This window comes from Tenebrio molitor, chromosome 4 (assembly GCF_963966145.1).
Source record: "Tenebrio molitor chromosome 4, icTenMoli1.1, whole genome shotgun sequence".
In the NCBI taxonomy this organism is placed as follows: domain Eukaryota; kingdom Metazoa; phylum Arthropoda; class Insecta; order Coleoptera; family Tenebrionidae; genus Tenebrio; species Tenebrio molitor.
The window spans coordinates 8,924,031-8,947,215 of NC_091049.1; the positions used below are offsets into that span (position 1 = coordinate 8,924,031).

At 42.9% G+C, this 23,185-nt stretch overlaps 2 protein-coding genes and 1 long non-coding RNA gene across 10 annotated transcripts in view; 2 read left to right on the forward strand and 1 right to left on the reverse strand.

Annotated features, from left to right (window-relative positions):
• The window catches only part of LOC138129021 (mitogen-activated protein kinase-binding protein 1-like), a 31,360-nt gene extending 14,440 nt beyond the window's left edge, over positions 1-16,920 (forward strand). For 3 of the 8 annotated variants that reach the window (XM_069045266.1, XM_069045268.1, XM_069045272.1), the window contains 15 exons: positions 7,097-7,185; positions 8,428-8,543; positions 8,596-8,942; positions 8,993-9,175; positions 9,226-9,386; positions 9,440-10,108; positions 11,150-12,053; positions 12,114-12,274; positions 12,328-12,781; positions 12,840-12,930; positions 15,162-15,266; positions 15,448-15,834; positions 15,886-15,981; positions 16,035-16,372; positions 16,531-16,920. In XM_069045266.1, coding sequence (XP_068901367.1) covers positions 7,097-7,185; positions 8,428-8,543; positions 8,596-8,942; positions 8,993-9,175; positions 9,226-9,386; positions 9,440-10,108; positions 11,150-12,053; positions 12,114-12,274; positions 12,328-12,781; positions 12,840-12,930; positions 15,162-15,266; positions 15,448-15,834; positions 15,886-15,981; positions 16,035-16,372; positions 16,531-16,569 — 4,140 coding nt within the window. In that variant the 3' untranslated portion in view covers positions 16,570-16,920. Of the gene's footprint in view, positions 1-7; positions 165-417; positions 511-2,336; positions 2,561-7,096; positions 7,186-8,427; positions 8,544-8,595; positions 8,943-8,992; positions 9,176-9,225; positions 9,387-9,439; positions 10,109-11,149; positions 12,054-12,113; positions 12,275-12,327; positions 12,782-12,839; positions 12,931-15,161; positions 15,267-15,447; positions 15,835-15,885; positions 15,982-16,034 lie in introns of those variants that run through there. The other 5 variants (XM_069045270.1, XM_069045271.1, XM_069045273.1 and 2 more) reach the window with 5 other exon arrangements.
• Positions 1-21,063, reverse strand: part of LOC138129042 (uncharacterized) — a 208,482-nt gene extending 187,419 nt beyond the window's left edge. The window contains exons 1-2 of the long non-coding RNA XR_011159038.1: positions 18,119-21,063; positions 17,138-18,060 (exon numbers count right to left, since the gene is read on the reverse strand). This is a non-coding gene — a long non-coding RNA (uncharacterized lncRNA). The remainder of the gene's footprint in view (positions 1-17,137; positions 18,061-18,118) is intronic.
• On the forward strand, positions 12,937-15,155 carry LOC138129022 (DNA ligase 1-like; the record flags this gene model as incomplete). Its single annotated transcript, XM_069045275.1, has 1 exon — positions 12,937-15,155. A coding segment is annotated over exon 1 (2,076 nt), but the record flags the coding sequence as incomplete, so codon positions are not given.
• Positions 21,064-23,185: the final 2,122 nt, after the last annotated feature.

Sequence of the window (23,185 nt, forward strand, 5' to 3'; positions counted from 1 at the left end):
CCAAGAGCGAAGGCCGGAGAGGGGCCCGCGCTCTCGCCACCTGCACCCAACGTCGACGTGCCGTCAGTCTCTCGAATGGTGTGGACTAGGTGCACGTGCGCGACGTCTCCGTCGAGTGTCCGAACGGGCGGTGGTCATCATCGCCGAAGATGAATCTTCAGCAGGTACGTCGAGCGGCGACCTTGCGAGCGATACGCTACGCCCACCGACCGCAGGGGTCCGCTCCGGGATCCGTCCTCTTCACGGGAACAACACGATCCCCGGTGAACTTCACCTTGGCGGCGACGGTGAAAGTTTTCCCGTCGACGATCGCCCGAAAAAAAAAGAAAATCGGTGTCGCGGTGGCGTGGGAAGTGCGGCCATGTTTGTTTTGTTGTCGCTGGAAATGCGATATTTGACGGGTTGTTCTTGTTGTAGGTGCATTAAGCGTTTTGTAAAAGACACCTGGTCAGAATGATGCCCAGGAACTCCTTGCCGATCATAGAGAAGGAGATTTTTTGTACCTACAAGGTAAAACGGCCACGATATCGGCCAGATTCGCTTCAATAACAACCTAACTCGATTAACCAAAATAATTGATTAAATCAACTCGGTGGGTGTCTTAACAACGTAACGTTACGTAATTTGATTTTTCCTAAACACTCGAGATCCGTATCTCTCTAACCTTCGATGGATTAAGTACGACTTTATTAATTTTTTTTTTTTTTGTCTTCCTGCTTCGAAAATCTTCTCGCCTTATCAGACGTACCGACCGCGCCCATCATCGTTAATTATTCGTTTCATGTTTTTTTTTTTTTTTTTTTTGTCTCACCAATTCAGATTTCGTCGTGGGTCCATGATTGGTCCACCAGTGCGTTTCGGTGTATTTTAACGATTCCCAAAATCCATACCGGAACTGCTCGTTTTGGCACCGCTCGTAAAACGTCAGCGTAAACAGCGGTACGGATCGCGTCGATTTAGCAATTGTCCCGGCCACCGGGTCCGCCTGATTCGGGTCGCATTGAGACCCACGGGAACGACGCACCACTTGCGATTTTGCAGCTTTTCGCGTTTCGAAATGGTCGAAAAAAGGTCGACGGGCCTCGAATGGGAGTGTGTCGAAATTCGGCGCCGTTTGGTTTCTCTCAAACGTTGTTGCGTCGTACCTATTGTTCTGTCGAATTCCGGTTCGAGAGGAAATCGCGATTGCAAGAACGCAAACATTCTGCCGGCAAAAATTTGGGTGGAGCTACAGGAAAAATTTGGGCAAGTCTTGGTTGGGTACTACTGGTACCGACGTCATTAGTGCTTTACTCGGTACTGATGCGTCGAATTCGTTAGATAATCGTGAAATGGTAAAAACGCGAAGAATCGCGTTGTTGGAATCGTTGTCGTGGATTTTAATTCCACCGAGTACGAGAGGTATGTGGAGAACGCCCGATCCGCAACGGTTGAACTGGCGTGGAATTTTGTAAAAGTCAAAAATTTTGGCACGAACCTACCAAGCTGGAATTCGTTTTGTTCCACCCAGAACCAGTTGGTGGTCGTGATTTTTTGTGCGTAGTAGAGTTGCAGACCACTTTCTGCCCACCAAAAGTGCAAATCTGAGCGTGACCACATCGTCCATGTTGTCGTAATTTTGTTTTGAATGAAACACAACTGCTCGACACAATCAGAATTGGGACCAATTGGTGGCCGTGTGGGCACCGTCTGCAGCAAGGGGCGTAGGTCGCGCCGTCCCTTGGTCATTCGCCGCCCACCAGACGCGTCGACGTTCGTCAGGTGTAGTGCGAAGGCCGACCACCAGATATCATTATTCCGATTACTAGTCCGTTGCGTATTTTCTTCGATGGAATCCGCTGCAGAAGTGTAACAGTTTTGCATGTGATTTGCATCAATTAATTTGTTCATCGACGAAGAAGAAGAGGAGAATTTATGGACACGCGACGGGTTATGGAGATTTAATTGATCCGGATCGATTCAGGAGCCGTTAGAAAGTCGAAGAGAGTGATGAAGAAGCGCAAGCCAGATTTGAGCCCAATCGAATCGGCGTGGTGGGCTGGAAATGGCGCGATCGTCGAAATTTGGGTGGTCAGAGGCGTCGCCGTTGACATTTTAACAAATTCGCAACGATTACTGTTTGTTTGTAGCGATTGTTGCGTCATTCCGCCAACATCGATTAGAATAAATACGCATAAGAATAACGAAAACACGTAACATCTCGTAATCTTTTTATGAGCAGTTGACAAAGCACGACATTACGCAAGTGTCGACGTGACAAGAGCAAATAAACCGTGAAACTGTTCTCTCACAATCGCAATCGGTGAAAACTATCACACGTGCTCGTTTTGTTCTTTTCGATATGTCAGAAGAATTATTTTGTGAGGTTCGGTGGTGCACATCGGAATCGTGATTTTTAATCTAAATTCCGTTACGCACTGATAATGTGCATGTAAATGTTTGTTGTTGAGAATCGGTCAATTAACAATGCCGAAGATCGAAATCTCTGGTGCAGTTTAATCGGTTTTATCTTTGGATCGATTAGGAAGCGGCAACGTAAGAATTTTCAACGGTCCGAATGGTGAGGAGTCGGTGAAATCGCATTCTATTTGTACTACTTACGTCAGAATTGATAAATCATGCTTTTTTGTGGTTGATTTTAATCAAAAAAGTCGGAATCGGTGATTTTATTGGTTTTTGGTTGTGATTGGTCGTTTTTGAGTGTCTGATAAAGATCTGGACCAGTACTTACAAATTTTCAAAATAGACTTGACATGACAGGTGACATCTAATTCTTTCTACATTGTTTGTCTGCTATGTTGGAACAAGGATAACAATTCCTTTGGTGTCAGAGTGTTTAATCTGGAGTAATAAATCTACAAACTGATCAAGGAGTTTTTATTATTAAATGAAAAATCTGTTCCGGAAAGCTTCTAGCGCATTATAATTTCCAAAATTTTCTCCGTGAGCGGATTCTAAGCTCAAAATAATCATTTTGACGAGACTAATTCAGTATGATTGGCTCACATCAAAGTAGTAAGAGGTGACCCACTAATCTAGTGCTTCAGTATACTGTGTACTGTACCGGGTGAGTAAAATTTTACCGCCCGAGCGAAAACACCCACTTCTAATCAATTTTAAATTCTCAAAAAATTCAGGAATGATTGTGTATCACTGTAGAACAGTCTGTAAAAATTTCAAAATTTTTAATGAAACAGGTAAAGATTTTGTTTTAATTTAATAACCGCTACATTAATTTACATCATTTTTCAATGAGAGTTCTTTCAAACATTTAGAAAAAATTTGGTATCATTGGAATCATGAAAACATCACCGGTTTTTGAAGTAAATGGAATTTGATATTAAAGTGGAAAATTTAGCTATGATTTATTATTAAATTGGGCGGTCAGTTCCACAAAAGAAGTTGACGTAGGTTGTTTATGCTACCCTTTAGGGACTTAAGAATTACTAGAAAAGTGGTCAACAGATGTTTTCCAGCAATGAGATATTTATTTATGACACTGCAGTTGTAAATCTTGGTCATTTTTCGCTCTTAATGTTAAAATTGGAATAATTCAAAAACGAATAATTATCTTTTGATGTGAATTTCATAAATGTGTTGTTTGAATTAATTGTGAATTATGAGCGTGTACGAAAAAAAAATTTTTTTTTTACTCAAAATCGATTTTTTTAATTTTATGACTCTGAATTAAGTGATACGGGAAAATTTATTACACACATTTGAAGTCTTATATCAAGGGAATGTAACCTTAAAGTTTCGTAATTTTTACTAATTTTTTAATAGGGTTAATCGTGCGGGCGCTAAAACATCACTCGCCCGGTACAGTACTTCATTATTCATTTGGATTAATTTAACGTCTTATCAAATTTAAAAAAATTACTGTAACATCTTAGGCAACATACAAAAAAAAAACGAGACGGTAAAATTTGTCAGTTTTGTGTTTGTTGTTCTTTTCGTGAATAATTCATCAAGATGTTTCAGTATTTTTTGATTGAGCAAACTTTAAGTGAACAAAGATCTCGCGACATAATTGTAGAATTTCAGCATCAGAAAATGTATTTAGTCCTCGGAGTCCCAAAACTGGGTCACCACTGACCCAGGAGTCACTATTATGTGTATGTCTTTCACAAAAATATGTTTCTTTCAATTCCCTTTCGAGAAATCTATTTTTTGATATCAAATGATTAGTCAAAAATTCAGAAGCTCTTCGTGTTTTGTAAGAATGTACTTTATCGTTCGTTTTGATTTAAAAATCACTTACATTTGACTGTAAACAAGGGCTACCTAAGTGATTGAACGAAAAGATAAAATAAACTTCAATTGACGTCATCAATTTGAGAGTGGGTCTCATTTGACCCAGTTTTTAGATTCGGTGTTTATTAGGGACGGCTAGGGTTAAAAAGAAATAATCCACCAACGTGATAGAAAAGAAACAAATTTCGTTGGGAAACAACGTCATTTATTACGCGAACTTGAAGTTTTTGAATTTGATGAGAAAAACTTGAGTTCAAATTTATTTTCATTTATCTAATTAGTTTTTCCTCGAGTTAATGAGAATTGTTGCTACGTGTAGCGAATTATTGTCCAAAAAATGTATGTTAATATAGTCATAGTCATGACCTTGAAAATAAATCCAGTTTGAGATACTCGGAGTGGTTTATGTAAATTGTTGTGCAAACATCTTGGTTGCACTGCTGCTTGTTGTTAGTTCGTAAACACATGAACTGGTCAACGACGTAAGTGCATCATTTGAATTAAAAGATAAAATGACTTGATGTAATATTATTGAATTTGTGATTTTTCGTAACAATTGAAAATTAAAACTCCTTATCTAGCTAAGGTCAACACCTTATAAAAGATAGCTGTTGACCTGACTTCTCTCCTATTCTGTCGAAGTGTGTAAAATATCAAAACATCATGCGTAAATATGAAATTAGAACTAATTTGTTATCTAAAACGCACCTAAACCTAACTGAAGTAAATGCAATTGTCCGGTGTCATAAATTTAACTGATTAGAATTCCTTGTAAAAATGCCGTTCTAAGCAACGGCTACGAAGACTTTCTACAAAGATTCTCCAGCATCATCAAAATCTGTTCAGTAATTCATTAGTTATTAGCGGGCAAGTGGTACATACGTATGTACATACATAACGGGTGTTTTTTTAAATTTGGCGTCGAAGTAGGCGTTGAAGTGTCGATTGTGAACGCACTATACAGGTTACGGATCACGGATCAGCTCTTTAAATCTTACGCTTTTACACGAGTGGTGCGATCTCAATCGACTCTCCAACGCCTACTTCGACGCCAAATTTAAAAAAACACCCTTTACATTTATACACTTCGTCCAGCGAGAGATTGGGAGATTTTAAATTATATTAAATTAACCCAACACTACAAAATGCACTAGAATACATTAATTAGAGCATAATTTCAGGGCAAAAATGTTACTGCTTGAAGGATATATTTCAAATTTTACGTGCGCAAGGCACTACTTTCTCTACGTAGAATTTAGTGATTTTTATGTCAACCGATCTCTCGCTGGACAAACTATACAGCTTTTACCTTTTAATAAAAAGAAAAATAACTAAAGGTTCATCTGTAATTATTTTTGTTACAATATTGTACATATGTATTTATTTTGTTTAATTTAAGCGAACTGAAAAATTTAATTTTTATTTACATATTATTTATTATCTGTTTATTGATAATTTCTGATTAAATAAGCAACAACTAAATTCTTAACTTGTTAAGATATTTACATTTAATACAGTTACGACCTTGAAATAAATAAAGTGTAGTTGAAGGAACTTGCAGTAAAAAAATTGTTCAGGAAGTTATTCAAACATTGTCGCTGCAAGTAATGCGTACACGTTTATTTCAGACGAATTTTTTTGTAGCTCTCATTTGAAGGTTTAGGTTTTTCCACTGCACCAAACTCGTTAATCAAAAGTCGCTTTATGAAAGTTTTGAAAAAAATCATGGTACAAATGTGTAAACACATAAGAAGTGTTTGGACAAGGTGAATGCGTCGTGTTTTTTTTTGAAAAACGAAATAATTTGGGTTAAGATTATTGAAGTTTATCGAGTTTTCGTAAAAGTTCAATCAAAAAATGTAAGCGCTGTCGAAGTGTGTCAAATACATATCACAAACCCGAGATCATATGTAAAGATGAAATCAGAATAATTTTTTATAAAAAAAAGTTGCTCTGAAGTACGTACTCATTAAGCTGATAATAGCTTCATCTGAACAAGATTTTACATCATCTCAGCTCAAAATAACGGTTTCACTGTGACAGATCGTGTACAGTTTGGGACCACTTATGTCAAAAAATGTCTCTCAGAACCTAATCACGTGACAACCGAACAAGCGCATCTTTGTTTGTATTTTAGTGGGTCTTGTGAGAACGAAGACGCCACTCGACAGGAAAGAAACCAAACCGCCACTCCAGTGAGAGTTCTACCGAATCAGGCATAAAAACTAGCCATTGTGAATGTGTGATGTGCACGGCACACATCGCGATTTTTTTCTAAGCCGTCGGATCGTCTTTCACTCGTCCAAATAGAAAGTTCACGGGAATATCTTCGCACAGCTCATTACTCCACATTTTTCTCCTCTCCTCTCGCATCACCGACAGTAATCCCATTTTCGATTTCAGCGCCACGCCCAAAAATCCAACAAAGAAATGATCGTGCTGCGTACCACTTGTGCATCGATTTTTTCGGATAATCGATTGATTTGCACGATTTTGTGGGCGCGTGGAAAGCCGTCGCCTCTCCGGAGCTGCTAGATGTGCGCGATACGCACAAAAATGAACGTGCCCAATTAATAAACGCTTTCTATCGATGCTAATCTGTTAAGTCACGGTCAATCTAACAGTTCCGATGGTCTCCGGATAAGCCCATTCCATTCTGTTTAATTCGTGGGTGATCAGTACCTAGAACATGTTAGTTTCGCTCGGTACTTAATTGATAAATTGGCACGGGAGGCGTTGGATCGTGCATTATGAAAGCACGGGTGTGTGCGGTTGATAATTTGCTAATAATTCATCGCTAGTTGGAGCGCACTACGTTATTTATCACGTTTGTTCGTTGCAGATCAAATTGGAGAAGGTGCTAGGTGTGACGGTTTCGAGTAATGCAGCTCTGGCCTCGGATAATAACGGAACCATCGCCTATCCTGCAGGGTAAGCAAACCGCGTGCGAAACAGACAATGTTAAGTAGGTGTGACAGGTGGTACCGAGACGCACGCAGGTGCGACACAATCGACTACCATAACTTGAATGGATGGGTACTAAACAATGAGTGGGTACTTTCGCTGCGGCGTGATACAGTCGTCGGCGTTGATTATGGTTTCAAAAGTGCTCAGGAGGTATCGTTGGATGGAGAAGGATAATCTAGAGTCTCGTACTCGACCCACATCAGATCAACAAACACACACAAAAATCCATTGAAATATCTTGGTACTTTTTATGGGCAACAATTGAAACTTGATTTCTTCTATTTTATTCAGTTTTCGATTTAGTACATTTTGGTACTTGGTGTTATTTTTCCGTTTGTTTATCAGTTCGTTTTTGACGTCGAAGACATAAAAATGACCCGATCTGGCCCCAATTGATTTCTCTTGGTCGGAGATGCAAGAGTACCATCTGCGAGATCTTTACCGAAACCGGAACCTTCTCGGCGACGTCTCAAACGACATTTACCGTCTATAAATAATCGTTATGCAAGCGATTAGCATTCGATTGTGAACGAGCCTTCAGGCATGGAGGTAAAACGATCTCACGTTCGTTTTTTCCGTCTCGATCGATAACGGAATCCTTCAGAAACGACGTTGCACCACGATCGTGAAGGATAATTGTCGAAATTCAGGACGACTAGACGTCTTCCATCGGCATCGCTAAGTGCTTTCGATTTTCTAGTCGCGTTGCATCGTTTCAATTAAAAATAACAAAAGAAACAAGTGAGAAGGTCTTCCAAGTAATCGTCGCAATTACGATAATGGCCAATTAAAGAAGTGAAATCCTGTGGAGGTCGCAATTTGTACTTAGGCAACCAGTAAAAAACAGGTAGAGAGGAGTCGAGAACGTTTGTCGTGTCCACCTGTCAGGACTCGACTGGAAGTTATTAAAGTCGGGAGGTTCGCATCAATTATCAAGGGAGTCGAAAAAAGAAACTTGGTAAATTTGAAACGAGTCCAGAGTTATGCCCCAGACGGCGGCGAAAAGGAAGTTATTTTGCCGAGTGGCAACGTTTAGAGTGGCAGTAAATAATTGAGAGGGTTGGCGGCGATCGAGCAGTCAGACTCGAGGGCATTAAAGTGCAGTCGCGAGAAACCGAAAAGAGTCTCGGATTAGCGCACACGTCTGTCGAGCGTGCGACTCAATCCGAGACGTCGTTCCGTTTCTCATCGGTTGTTGGGTTGCAGATGCACCGTCGTCCTGTTCAACACGAAAACCGAACAGCAGCACCACATCATCAACACGTCCCGCAAGACCGTCACGTCTTTGGCGTTCTCGGCGTGTGGGCGGTACGTTGTGACAGGTGAGCCGCCCCCGACCGGCGTCGTTCAGCGGTAACGTGTCGATTTGTGCAGGAGAATGCGGCCACCAGCCTGCCGTCCGGGTGTGGGACCTCTGCTCGGACCCCATCCAGGGGCACCCGGGCCTCGCCCCTCAGCCCCAGCAGGTGGCGGAGTTCGCCGGCCACAAATACGGGGTGAATTGCGTGGCCTTTTCGCCGTCCGGCAAGTACGTGGTGAGCGTCGGCACCCAACACGACATGATCGTCAACGTGTGGGACTGGAAGAACAACGTGAAGGTCGCCAGCAACAAGGTCAGCACCAAGGTGAAGTCGGTGGCGTTCGCCGACAACGGCAGCTACTTCGTCACCGTCGGGAACAGACACGTCAAGTTCTGGTATCTGGAGTACGGCAAGTCGAAGGTGAGCGGTCGTGTGGGGTCGAGTCCGGTTGTCAATGTAGAATGTTGCAGTACAAGGAGGCGGTGCCGCTGATGGGGCGTTCGGCCATCCTGGGCGAACAGAGGAACAACTATTTCTGTGATGTGGCTTGCGGCAAGGCCCAGTGCGGCGATAGCACCTACGCTATCACCAGGTCCGGGCTCTTGTGTGAATTCAACAATAGAAGACTTTTAGATAAATGGGTAGAATTAAGGGTAGGTATGGAGGAGGTGTGCTGAGAATGGTACTAATCGTTCTGTTGCAGACATCAAGTGCCAATTGTATAACAGTAGGTGAGAATTACATTTTCGTCGGTTGCGCCGAAGGAATCATCCGATGCTTCGATCCTGCCACACTTCGGTTCGTCACGACGCTTCCAAGGACGCACTATCTGGGCGTCGACGTCAGCCAAGGCTCTAGCATAACGTGAGTCGTCCCCGCCTCCCGTCAAAACCACTCTGATCGTATTTCGTCCGCAGTCACATGGCTTCGCCGCCCCACGACGCCAAATACCCCGATACAGTAGCGCTAACGTACAACGAAACCGATCACAAGCTGACGAGCATCTACAACGACCACTCCATCTACGTCTGGGACGTGTTCAACATCAAGAGGGTCGGCAAGTCGTTCTCGTTCCTCTACCACTCGGCCTGCATCTGGGGCGTGGAGATGGCGCCGCCGAACAGTCCCCTCCCGTCCGGAAGCTTCCTCACGTGCAGCTCCGACGACACGATCCGCGTCTGGACCCTGGACAAGCTCACCGATCGGCACGTGCGGGGCGTGTACAGGCCTAACGTTTACAGCAACGAATTGCTCAAGGTCGTGTACGTCGACAAGGACCTGTCCTACATCAAAGACCTGGATCTGTCCACCGGGAACAACGCCGACAAGCAGCAGGAGACGTCGTACGACGGTCGCAACGGTGTCAGGTGCATCAGGATTAGTCCGGACGGGAAAAATCTGGCGTCCGGCGACAGGTCGGGTAACATCAGGATACACGACACGGCGACCATGAGGGAGATGTGCAAGATCGAGGCTCATGATGCCGAGGTGTTGTGTCTGGAGTATTGCGGACTCGAGTCCAATCTCAACCTGATGGCCAGCGCCAGCAGAGACAGGTTACTCCACGTCTTCGACGTCAAGCACGGGTAAGAAGTGGGGAGTTATTACTTGCATTAAAGCTAAGAGTACAAAATATATGTGCAGTTTCTGACGTAGGTGGTTGTGATTTATGTGCTGTATATAACGGGTGTCTTTTTTTTTAATGTGCCGTTGAAGAGTCGGTTTTGAACGCACCACCGGATTAAACTCTGATCAGCTGTTTAAAAATCTAACCTCACTTTTTGCGTGTTTTTAAAATGCTGTGTAAAAAATCAGTCTCTTCTCAAAAGTTACATTCATAGAGCTTCGACGTGTCGCCAGCGACAGCATCTCCACCAATCAACGGTCGAGAAACGGTTTTGGCAGCGTATTACCCTCTGTCGCTGATTCTCTCCGATCTGTCGCTGTAGAGTTGGAATTTTCTAACTTCACTAAGTGTCTCTGGGATTGTCATTTTTGTGTGTCGCCAGCGATCGCGCGACAGGGAAATACATGAGAGTGGGCGACACGTCGAAGCTCTGTGCATGTAACTTAAGACGAGTGGCTCATCAGCTGTTTAAATCTAACCTCACTTTTTGGGTTGTGTGTTTTCAATCTGCAATTTGAAAAATCAGTGTTTTTAAGACGAGTGGTTCATTCACGATCGACTCTTCAACCTCTAACTTCGACACCAAATTTTAAAAAACACCCTTTAAATTGCTGCCTCTTCTGGTTTTGTAAATTTGACATTTGACAGCTCTTTTTGTAAGTGCAGTTTTGGTTATTTATTATTTTTAAACTGTAAATTACGGCGCTGTTAGTTTATTGAAAGAGTCCTTTTTCAGATTACCTTTTGCAGGACGTGGTTATTATTTGCGAGAATTTGTTGCATCATTTAGAAACAAGGTGTTGTTAGGCAACCAATTAATCACATCCATTTTTAATAGTGTGCATTGCCGGTGGCAAATTTTCGTAGCGCATTATGATTAATTTATGATAACCTTGCATAATAGAGTGTGACAAATCGATTTATCAGTTATGTATTTTTTTTTTGTGCTGTTGGAATTAACCCGAGCAACAAAGTTTTTAATGCGACGGTCCGCCCCCAGGTACGAGTTTTTGCAAACGTTGGACGACCACTCATCGTCGATCACCGCGGTACGCTTCCTGACCAATCACAGGAACGTGCAGATGGTGTCGTGCGGCGCCGACAAGAGTCTCATCTTCAGGTCTCTGGGAGACTCCGGGGGAAAGCCGCAGTTCAGTCGCGACCACAACGCCAGCGGCAAGACCACCCTCTACGACATGGAAATCGACACTGGCCAGAAGCACGTGCTGACGGCGTGCCAAGACCGCAACGTCAGAATCTACAGCGTCAACACCGGAAAACACACGAAGAGCTTCAAGGGGAGCACCGGAGATGACGGCACCCTGATCAAGGTGGTCCTCGACCGGTCCGGGATCTACCTGGCCACGTCTTGCACGGACAAGTCGCTGTCGGTCTACGACTACTACTCGGGAGAGTGCATGGCGACGATGTGCGGCCACTCCGAGCTGGCTACGGGGTTGAGGTTCACCAACGACTGTCGACGACTGATTTCGGCGAGCGGCGACGGATGCGTCTTCGTCTGGAAGGTGCCCCACGACATGGTGGTGACGATGCACGCGAGACTGAGCCAGCAGGCGATGAGACAAGGGAAGACGCTAGACAGTGACATTTTGAACGACGGTGGCGACCTCTACGACGAGATGGACGCCAGTTACAGATTCAGCATCGGACAGCTCCCTCAGTGGGCGAAGAAACAACTGAACGAGGATACTAGTCATTCGCCGCCGCTCACCAAAAATGTGGCAGTGCCGAAGGGACGGTGGGCCCAAAGGGCGGACCACCCGCTCGACGTCAAGAATTTTTATTCGGGTGTTCCTTCGCCGGCCGAGAGGCGGTTCGATTCGGACGGTTCCAAAGACAGCTCGCTGGAGGAGAGTCGCAAGGAGAGTATCATATCGAAGAGGGTGAGTCACACGTAGATGTATTTTTATTGTTTTTTTCTAAACGCGTGTGTATGGGTGTAGGTGACGATGATGGAGAACATTACCGTGACCAGGGGAGACAGTCGAAGGGAGATCATGTCGGACACCGGGTTCGAATCGGCGGCGCACGACGGGGACATCGACTCGGACCAGGAGTACCGCCACCGGCCGCTGTACTACCCGAGCCAGGCGGATTCGGCCAGGTGAGTGCGGGAGCGGCGAAGTTGGTTCTGGTACCACTTGGGAACGGTTGCAGCGGGAGCGAGTTCACGGTGACCAACATCGACGCCGACGAACTGCGCAAGTCGCAGCGGAAGAAGAAAGGCGCTGCCCCCCAGATCCTGATTCAGCAGAGCTCGTCGACGTACGGCAGCCAGGACTCGGACGACGACGACGACGAGGCCTCCACCCCGAGCGGCGACAACACCGACAGAAACCCGATGTCGCTGTTCTCGATCAGCTCGGAGTCGCTCGACCAGCTGGGCAGCCGGGAGAAGTACCTGCAGTCGACGTTCGAGAGCATGAGCGGCGCCGAGACCGAGCTGACGCCGGGGAAGACGTCCATCTCGAGCAAGTTCCTGACGAGGGCGACGGACATCAACATGGCGGCGATCAACGCCGTCAAGCAGACGAAGAGCGACCCGGAGGCGGCCCTCAAAAGGCAGCTGCTCAACAAGAAGATCGCCGAGACGAAGAAGAAGCTGGAGAGCGTGAGTAGCGACGGGGGCGGCTGATTCGGGGTGTAAAAGGGGTGTGTGTTGCGTGCAGGTGGGGCACTCCAGTCCGCTGCGGTACAGCCAGTCGATACACGACCTCTCCCACATCCCTGAGAGGGACAAATGGACGTCGAAAAAGCAAGGTAATGACGCGTGCGAGTGCTCGACTAACCAGACCGACCAACATTTACTAAACCCGAACGATTTCCCGCGCTCTACTAACACGGACGACCCGACCACGTCGTCCATCAGCTGCTCTCTCCCGACAGACCTCCAGCTGTGCGGCTGTTACATGCGAGACATCGCCAAAAATACATCACAGCTTTCGCACATTTTCAACACTGCCTCTTTACACGCTGCCAATGTAGAGTTAGCTAACGATAACCTCATCAGACCGAGAAAGCTCAAGCTGGACAAGACCCTCACCAAGTACAAATTGCACAAGAGCCTCCCCGTGTCGCCGGTGAGCGAAGAGCGGAGCTTCTCCGACTTCGTCGAGCAACAAAATCGCGACGAAACCGCCAACAGGAAGTCGTTCAGTTACTTCGTCGACTTCGAAGACAAGATCGACACCGACGAGGGATTCAGACAGATTTGCAGCGACATCGAGAAGTTCTCCCAAGATTTCAACCGGAAGTACGACCAGCTGGGCAAGACCGACGAAGAAGAGGGAAACTTCAGCTCGGACTCCCTCGAGGAGTACAGTTTCAGGTCGGTCGGCACCAAGAAGTCGAAGAACGCGGTGCCACCGAGGCGATGCGTCTCCTCCAACGAGCTGTGCAAGTACCAGGACGAGGAGTTCGTCGGGGAGGAGATCCCCAAGAGCGAGAGTTTCTACTTGAACCCCAACATCCGCACCAGTCAGGACAGCATCTTGAGCGACGACAACTTCCTCGAAGACTATCCCATCCAGGCGAAGAGCTACTGCAACAGCATGGAGAGCATACTGTCGAACGATTCGGATTGCAAGTCCGCACCGCTGGAGGCGCTCTTCGCCCCGCAGAAGCGATTCTTGAGCGCTCCCAGATCGGTGGTCCATTCGCACTCCCTCCCGAAGAATCTGGGCAGCGAGCCGGTGAGTCCCAGGAAGGCGCAGTTGAGGACCAGTCAGACGCAGACGGATTTTCCCACACCCCAAGAGGTGGTGGCCAAGAAGTGCAATGCCAGCGCGGAGTTCCAGGAGAAGCTGTTGAGGTTCGAGAACATAGCGAAGAAACCGGTGGCGTTTTTCGTGGAGGCGGAGCAAAAGGTCAAGAGCAAGAACGTGAAGAACAAGGTGGTGGAGGAGGAGAAGAAACCGTTGAGCGTGAAGAACGTGAAAACTGACATGTACATACCCAGCTTGGAGACGAAGAACAAGCAGTACAAGAGTAGGTTTTGTAACGTCCTGAACAACAAGCCCGAATTCAATTTGGAGATTTTCGAAAGCGGGAATAAAAATTTCAGTTCGGGCACGCTCAAGTTCGAGAAGAACACGAACAAGAACCAGGTGCAGGAGACGTCGAGTTTGGACAGGCACTTGTTCACGAAGAGTCCGATAGAGGGCGAGAAGGTCTGTCACAAGCCGCCGAAAGCGGTGAGAAGGCACAGTTCCAAGACCAGGAAGACTAGGACGTCGTACGAGTACATCAAGAAGGAAGACTTCTACAACATCAAGAGTAACAAGTTGAACAACCGTCACGTGACCGACGAGAATACGATCGAGTTGAGTTACAAAGAGAAGAACGTCGAGAGAGACTTGGAGACCAGTCCGAACGCGAACATCTTGACCGAGCTGTACGACAGCCTGGATAAGTCCGCGAAGGACACTTTGGAGTTGAACTTGAACGTGGAGAGTCCAGACTTGAGGGTCTACGACTCGGTGAATTTGTGGTCGGAGGGTTGCGACAAGTTCGACAAGGGCAAAAGATATGTCAGCATCCAGTTCGCCCTCGAGAACATCAAGATCTTGAACGAGATCCAGAAGAAGATCCACAAGATCAACGGGCTGGTCGACATCTTCCGCAAAAACGTCCGCTCGGGGAAGGTGCGAGCACTGTCGAGCATGTACGAGAGCATGACCAGCTACTACAACGACCTGACCAGGCTGCGTGCGACGCCCGTGAGGCGGCGCAACCTCAGCCTGCCCAGCTTCGTCGAGAGGCGGCTCAGCTACGACGCCAAAGCGAAAAACCGGAACAACGAAGGACGGGAAGGTGACTATGGCAGGCATGTTGGATGTGGAGAGCGCTTCTGTACAAAGAGCAGCATCGAGATGGTCGTTCGGTGGTCCCCCGCATGCCCCTTACCTTTTCGATTATCATTTCGTTTTTGTTTTATTTTCATTTGGGCTTTCCCGTTTGGTGATTTTCTTTTTGTTTTTGCATGTTTCCAGTCTATCTAGACGAAAGCAGTCCGGATAGCAGTTTGCGTAGGTCGTGCAGCTTGAGCGATCTGAGCATGCAAAAGCCGGTGGCATCCAAAAATAAGATCGATCAAGGTAAGCAGGGGCCCAGGAGCGAACGGTTTTACCAAAAAAAAGAACGATGAGCGGCCTGAATGCCGCGTCGCGTGGTCAGTTTTGGAAAAAACGAGTGCCGCTGTGGCGCCCCCGGCATGGGCACGATTCAGCTTGCGTCCCCTTCGAGAAGGTGTCCTTCCGCTGACCGCCCCCGGGCCAGTTTCAGGAAAGAAGTCGTCGGCGAGCGCGTCGCGGAGCGGGTCCAGGTACGCGAAGAACAACGCGGCGATGACGAGGAGCAGATCGAGCGGCGTGCTGAACCAGTCCGATTCGGACAACGAAGCCGAGAAGAAGGTGTCGAGGTTGATGCGTCCGACGATCAGCTCGCACAACAAGATCAACAAGTCGCTGCAGAACAGGAAGAAGCAGTCGTACTCGACGAGCAACCTGAACACGGTTGGCGTGGACAACGTGTCGACGTCCGAGGAGGAGATCGAGGTGCAGCCGACGAAGCCGGCGGTGCCGCCCAGGACCAGAGCGACATACGAGAACGGGCCGCCGACGGTGACGCCCCGCAGGCACCTCAACAACAAGGACAAGACGAAAGGTTCGCTATCGGCGGCGGCGTCGAGACACCGAAGTGACGGGGTTGTTGCAGGGGGGCGGCATACGATCCACTTCGAGAAGCTGAAGGTGGACCTGGACGAGACCCTCACCAACGAGGAGGCGGGGCCGGATCTGTCGACGGTGGAAGGTGAGCGGAAGCGCGTCGCGAGGTTGTCATGTTTCGATTGTGTTGTTGTCCAGTTTCGCACCAGCTCTGCGACGACGTCATCCAAGAGCTGACCGAGGCGGCGGACAAGGTGGTGGGGTTGTACAACAGGCTGAACGAGACCGAGACGGACACGAGGGAGACGAGCGTGGCCAAGATGGACATGGTGAAGAACCTGGAGATGTCGATCCTGCACACGCACAAAATCCTCCACGACTGCATCTTCAAGAAGCTGAAGCAGAGCAGCGGCAACGTCGACGTCAACCAGACCGACACGGTGAAGAAGCTGAACGATCTGGTGTCGAAGGGACCGAGCGGCCCGAACTCGGTGGTCAGCATGATGGAGCAGTACTCGGACATACTCCTAGATATGGTACAACAAAAGATTCATAACTCTAACATTTGATAGTGTGTTGTAGTATCGTTGATAATTCTGTGATTGTCTTAGTCGTAAAGGGAGCGAAATCTCATGTTAATCGTAATACCGTGGATTTGATGGGTTAATTGATTAATCGTTATGAAACATTCCAGATTGTCGGCTGTAACATTTACGATGTACTGAAACGATAGGCCAAATGAGAAGTGTGCAAAATAGGATTTTTTTTTAAATAAGAGAAAGGAATTGTTTCTGTGCTTCCCCTATCCTGTTGTATTTTTTATACGAAATGTTTATATTGATTGTATTTTATGGTTGTTTTTAATGCAGTATGAATTGATCTTTTATCATGCCACTGGAAGTGTATGTAACAATTTTTTTTTATTTATACTGTACAATTTTATTTAATATGTAATTTTTTAACAGATGTTATTGTAGTTATTATCAAAGTGTCAATTCTGTATAGGCTCACCCAGATGTAACCTCAGACTGTAATTTCGTAAATAAATGTAGGTTCGTAAAATAAAAGGATTAAACAACTAGAACTGTTTTTTTTTTAAGTACGCGTTCAAACTCGAAAAACTTTAATGCCCTTAAACCTCAAACAATAGTGACAATACAAATGACAATAACCTAAAGTTTTTGCCAAAGCCGAATAACCACCAACACTGCATTCTATCCAGAAGATTAACCAGCAACGTTGTGTATGTACTTAGATTTGATTGGTCTAGCACCCTAGTAATATCAAAATTGCCATTATACACTTAGTGTAATTTTGTTTTTACCAACTTAATTCAACAGGTGGTGGTTATTTGGGCTAGGCACGGTCTATAAATACGCTTGACGTTGGATTGAGCATTGTTACATTCGAACTGTCATAATGAATGACAGACGTTTATATTTGACATTTTCATGTAGCCCAATTTACTCCAACAAAACTTTGCTGTACCTACTAGTTTTTCATGAATTCGATGGTAAAGTCTGTCTCAATTCTAAATTTCCACCAACACTGCATTCTACCTTAGAAATAGAACGGGCAATACTGTTTGGTGAAAAATGTGTCAGGTTGTACAGTTGGTTACAAAAAAAACGGGAACTGTCAGAATAAAATTGACACAATAAGCGTGTTCCATTTACAAGTGAGGTGAGGTGAGTGTAGATACAGCCGCCAGGGCTCGAAATGGACAAAATTACGAAACGGAACGATTGTTGTAAAATCAAATTTAAAAAAAAAATTAAGAAAAATGTTGGTTTTTACTATTAAAACGTGTAGACTTGTTCAAACTAATATAATATGTATATACTTTTTGTTCCATAACATTCTAAGTTTTATAATAATTTCCATAATGACTTATAAGTATTGTCCTCTTTTATTATTCGTCTGCGGCTTGCCGCATCATCTGCAGAGTGATGGCCTTTAGTCAGCCATGAACGAACGTATGACTGAGGGTTAAATTTTGATAACGGGGGACCAACACAATTAATAAAAACTAATCCTGCCACAGTCTTCGAATTGAAGGAAGTTCTTGTAGGTGTAACGATCTCATTCATTGAACTGAAATTTCTTTCACATTCACTTGTTGAAATAGGGATCGTTGCCACCGCTTTTAAGAGAGGCTTAAAGTCTTCTGGAATGTCCCCTTCTCTTCTGTTCATTTTAAATGCTCGAAAACCACGAATAATATCTACAACAGAGATAAAATATATCTAATTATATTCATTTAAAAAACATTTAAATTATACCTTGCACTTGTTCTTCTAAAATGAATTGATCACAAAGCTGGCGAACCTCTTTATCTCCGTATGTTATGTCCACTTCATCGTCATCAGATTTTGGCCAATTTTTTGGATTCAAAACCTCCAGATTTTTTAGTAAAAGATTATATTGTTTTATTGAATTGTTATTTCCAGCATTACTACTGACGTGGGAGGAACTTGACGTCATCATTCGATTTCTCAGATTATTGGCTAAACTTCTAAAAAACTGTGCGGTGTTGATAATTTTTACTTTTCCGTCATGTAACGGAACCCCTTTAAACTCTTTTACATTTAGAGCATTCTGAACATCAGAAAGTTTAGGACCAGGCTCATTTGCCATAGAATCTAGTACACGAATGGTAGTTCTTACAGCTTTGTCCGCATCAATTAACGTAATGTTACGTCTTTGTAAAAATTCGGATAAATCACCTAACTCGTCTAATGCATCGGACATAGCATTTAAATTTGCTACAAATTCAACGGATGTGATCATTTTTTTGAGACCATCATATTTGCTTCTTTCTCTTGCATCCCTAGACATATCCGTGGAAGCTCTGTTAAAGTGTTCACAAAGTGCGGGATAATTTTTGAGGACAGCATTCACGGTACGTCTGCTAGATGCTACCCAACGGACACTTAAAATTCGGCCAATTTTTAAAATTTCGCAATCCAACGAATTTGCAGCTTCTCGAAGTTGCAATATAGTATAGGGTGTACAATTTATCCATAAATATCTTGAAATGATTTATACCATAAACTTCATCCACAACGTCATTCACAGCAAGCTCTAGTCGATGGTTAGAACAATGCCACACTACTAAATTTGGAAATATTGTTTTCAATCGTGTGGCTACTCCGGAATTTTTGCCGAGCATTACGGAAGCTCCGTCACAAGCAAAGGTAATAAAACAGTGTTTTATGTTCATTTAAACATCTCAGTAGTTCCTTGGTAATGCTTTCCGCAGATGCGTCAGAAAGTTCTATTAGATCTAGATTGAACGTATAAGGGTCTCCAGGTATGTCTTCAAAAAATACTCTTAGAACAACTATCAACACAGTTCGTTTACTGAGAGTTGTTGACTCATCTATTAAAACAGATATTTTTTTCTTTGTGCTAATGATATCTTTGCAAATGTTTTTCTTCATTTCTGTTGCGATATGACTGGCAATTGCAGCACAGGTTTTGTCAGAATGAAGAATTTTACCCAGTGAAATTCCGTTTAAAACTTGTAGATCAACCTCATGTGGTAAATCGACAAACGGTCTTTGATTTTTGACGATTTTGTAAACCGTTCGAAATACTTTTTCGGTTGTTGAAAAATGTTTTTCATGCATATTTTCGACTTGAAAATCAATTTCTTTTTTTTTAAGCTGCGTAGAAATCTCCAAAGCTTTATTATGAGCCTCACTTTTTTTATGTTCAAAAATTTTTTTTCTTAAGCTAGATTGTTGAGATTCCTTAGTGGTGCAGTTAGGTTGCACAACACAATCTTGCCATACTTTCGAAAGTCGCAGATTTTTATCCGCGTAAGCTCCGAGTGTTTTGATTTCTTTACACACTCTACAACCCAAACTTTTGTTTTTTATGATTAACCAGTCATTTGCACTTTGAAAATTATTTGCCTGTGTTTTATTCCAACACACTGGTAAATCAAAATCAGCATCTTCACAATTAATATCATTTAGTACAGGTGTTTCTAACACAATTTTAGAGACAACTTCTTCTTTAATGCGTGGCTTTTTAGAAGATGAACATGAATTATCGGTTTCAAGTTCGGTGTTGGCTTGGCGTTTTTCTGATTTTTTAACCCAGTTGATCAAAAATGTATCCATTGTAGCAATTTTTTTTAAATGTAAACTGTCAATAAATACATTTTTTTTTTAATTTAAATTAAAAAGTATTTAACAAGTGGCTTACCTCGTAAAAAATTAAAAAGTATGATTTTACTGTTGGCACCAGAAATAGTTTGTTATTATGTTTTATTTAGACAAATATAATTCATAAACTGAATTTAATTAACAGCACACACTGTCGCTGTATGAGACAGTTATAAACAGCAAACACAGTTATCACTAAAACTGTCGCAAACGATACTGAAAATAGAATGGAATAACGAAAAGGACTGAAGTGTCTTATAGAGAAAAGATCAATTCTTAATTTATTGCTTCCGACTTGCAGCAAAGTCCGAGACAAAGATGCATCACACATGTTGCGGGCCGCAGTTTCCCAGAATTTTGTGTCCAGTGCCGATGTCGGCACCAAACACCAGATGCATTGTTTGCATAGACAATAATAGAAATAAGATCGCGCCTGGGAGGTACAATTTATTAGACTAATAACGAAACGAAACCATTTTTTCGAAAATTTTACGAAACGGAACGCAAAGCATAACTTTAATGACGAATCGGAACGGCGTTCCGTTGCGTTCCGGTCCATTTCGAGCACTTTTTGGGACATCCTGTATCATACAGGTGTCCCAAAAATAGCGGACTAAGGGTGTACTACGGTGTAGAAGAGACTACCGTAAACGTCAGAAAAATGTTTAAAAAATTCTATTGGACTTATTTACTGATTGGGCGGTCCTTGAAAGTGGCACTTAACAGGAAAATTATTTTGAAATATATGTATTAAATTGTCATGACAGCTACCTCTAATCGTACATATTATCACAAAGTACAGGATTACTCACTACCAATATCTCATCCTGCACAATAGTGAATTTAGAAGCTTTGGAAATCGAAAAAAATATTTTAAATCCACTACGGTAACATTGCAAGGTAATGATGTACGAGTACATCTTTGTTTACATTGTATTACCGTTAATAATAAAAATAATAATAATTTATTTTTTTGTCTGAAAAATTGTTTCCATATTTTTTTCGTGTACATTTAAACATCCTGGATACGGTAGTAAGTAGTTAGTCCGCTATTTTTGGGATATTTATTATAAAGATTTTTTTTATATAGAAACTGAAGTATAAAGAGTAGTTGTTAAGTTAAAATTTCTAGTTAAAAAAAACAATTTTTACAACAAAAAACATAATAAAAATGCAACATAAAACCAAATGCAGAGAACATTTTTTACCCATTCGTGTCTTTCTGAACAGCTTAAACAATGACATTGTTGAATCAAACAGTGTAGTTGTTTTTAAAAATAAATTACAAAAATATCCTCTGGAAATTCATAGCCATAATTACAATTAAGTAGTGCTTATAGGCGGCCCGGCCGCGACTCGAACGGAGCAAACAGTGAAATACATCTGTTGGAAATCCTAAACTAAAGCTTGCTAAGTTAATTTCTGGGAATAAAACAGGCTAATGCCTCTTTTCCTACAATTAATAATAATAATAAATAAAATTTATTTTAAAAATAAATTTTTAGGCTAATGCCTCTTTTCCTACAATTAATAATAATAATTATTATTATTATTAAAAAAAAGGTTATATTCTATCTCGTGATTTGGAAGTCACGTTAAGCCATTGGTCCCGGTCTATTGAGTTGGTCATCACGCCCCTCATAGATTTGTAAACCAGTCCTAGACTGTGTAACAACATTTTCAATTCATTCGTATCCCACCTCCACCCGGCGGCACGGCAATTTTGCCGGAGTACATACACTATTACGGATAATACTATCAAGTAATAGTGCAGTGCTTATCAACATAATTACCGGCGTCTCGCCTCCACATTTTGACTTTTTTGTGTTTTATGTTCTGTGTCAATGTTAAGGAATTTCCTCACGATGTGACATGAGTATAATAATATACCTTTTTGAATTTCAACCACCAATGTCTTCTCTAAGTCCAAAATTTTTAAATTTTTAAAAAGAGATTGCGGTACTATTCCTGTTGCTGAAATTATAAATGGTAAAATCGAAATTTTTTCTAAACACCAAAGATTTCTCATAGCAACGGATAGTTCTAAATACACTATCCCACCTCCACCCGGCGGCACGGCAATTTTGCCGGAGTACATACACTATTACGGATATTACTATCAAGTAATAGTGCAGTGCTTATCAACATAATTACCGGCGTCTTGCCTCCGCATTTTGACTTTGTTGTGTATTATGTTCTGTGTCAATGTTAAGGAACTTCCTCACGATGTGACATGAGTATAATAATATACCTTTTTGAATTTCAACTACCAATGTGTTATCTAAATCCAGAATTTTTAAATTTTTAAAAAGAGATTGCGGTACTATTCCCGTTGCTGAAATTACAAGTGGTAAAATCGAAATTTTTTCTAAACACCAAAGATTTCTCATAGCAACGGACAGCTCTAAATATTTATTAATTTTTGTGTTATATGTCTGTGTTATATTATGTGAATTTGGAACAGCTATATCTAAAAGATATGCTTGCTTTTGTTGTTTATTTAAAATTATAATGTCTGGTCTGTTATGTTTAATATGAATGTCAGTTAAAATTGTTCTATCAAAATATAACTTGTAACTGTCATTTTCCAAACAACTTTCTGGTGCATAACTATAATGTGGTTGTGTATTCTTTAATAAATTGAATTTAACAGCTAAATTCATGTGTATAATTTTAGCGAATATATCGTGTCGTTTTTTATATTCGCTTTGAGCCAAAACGGTGCAAGAAGAAATGATGTGTTCAATTGTTTCCCCTTCAGTTCCGCAAATCCTACATTTATCAATTATCGATTGTAAACCGCATATGTGTTTTTTATAATTTCTTGTATTTATAACACGATCTTGTATTGCAAATATAAAACCCTCCGTCTCAGGGTGAATATTTGATTTCTTAAGCCATGCATGAGATGTCCGAATATTAACTTCTGGTTGTTCCAGTTCTTTAAAGTATCTCCCATGTAAAGACTTCTGTTTTATATTTGCTATTGTGTCAGGTATATTTGGCTTAACAATGTCTGAAATTATATTATCACTTAAATTTAAAGGTGTGTAGCCTTTATCGGCTGAAACCAAAGCATTGAAAAAGGTGTTATCACGAGCTCTATTGAGGAAATAATTTTTTAGTGAAGCAATTTGATTTTTTAGCAGTATTTCTAGATTTGAAAAACCCCTA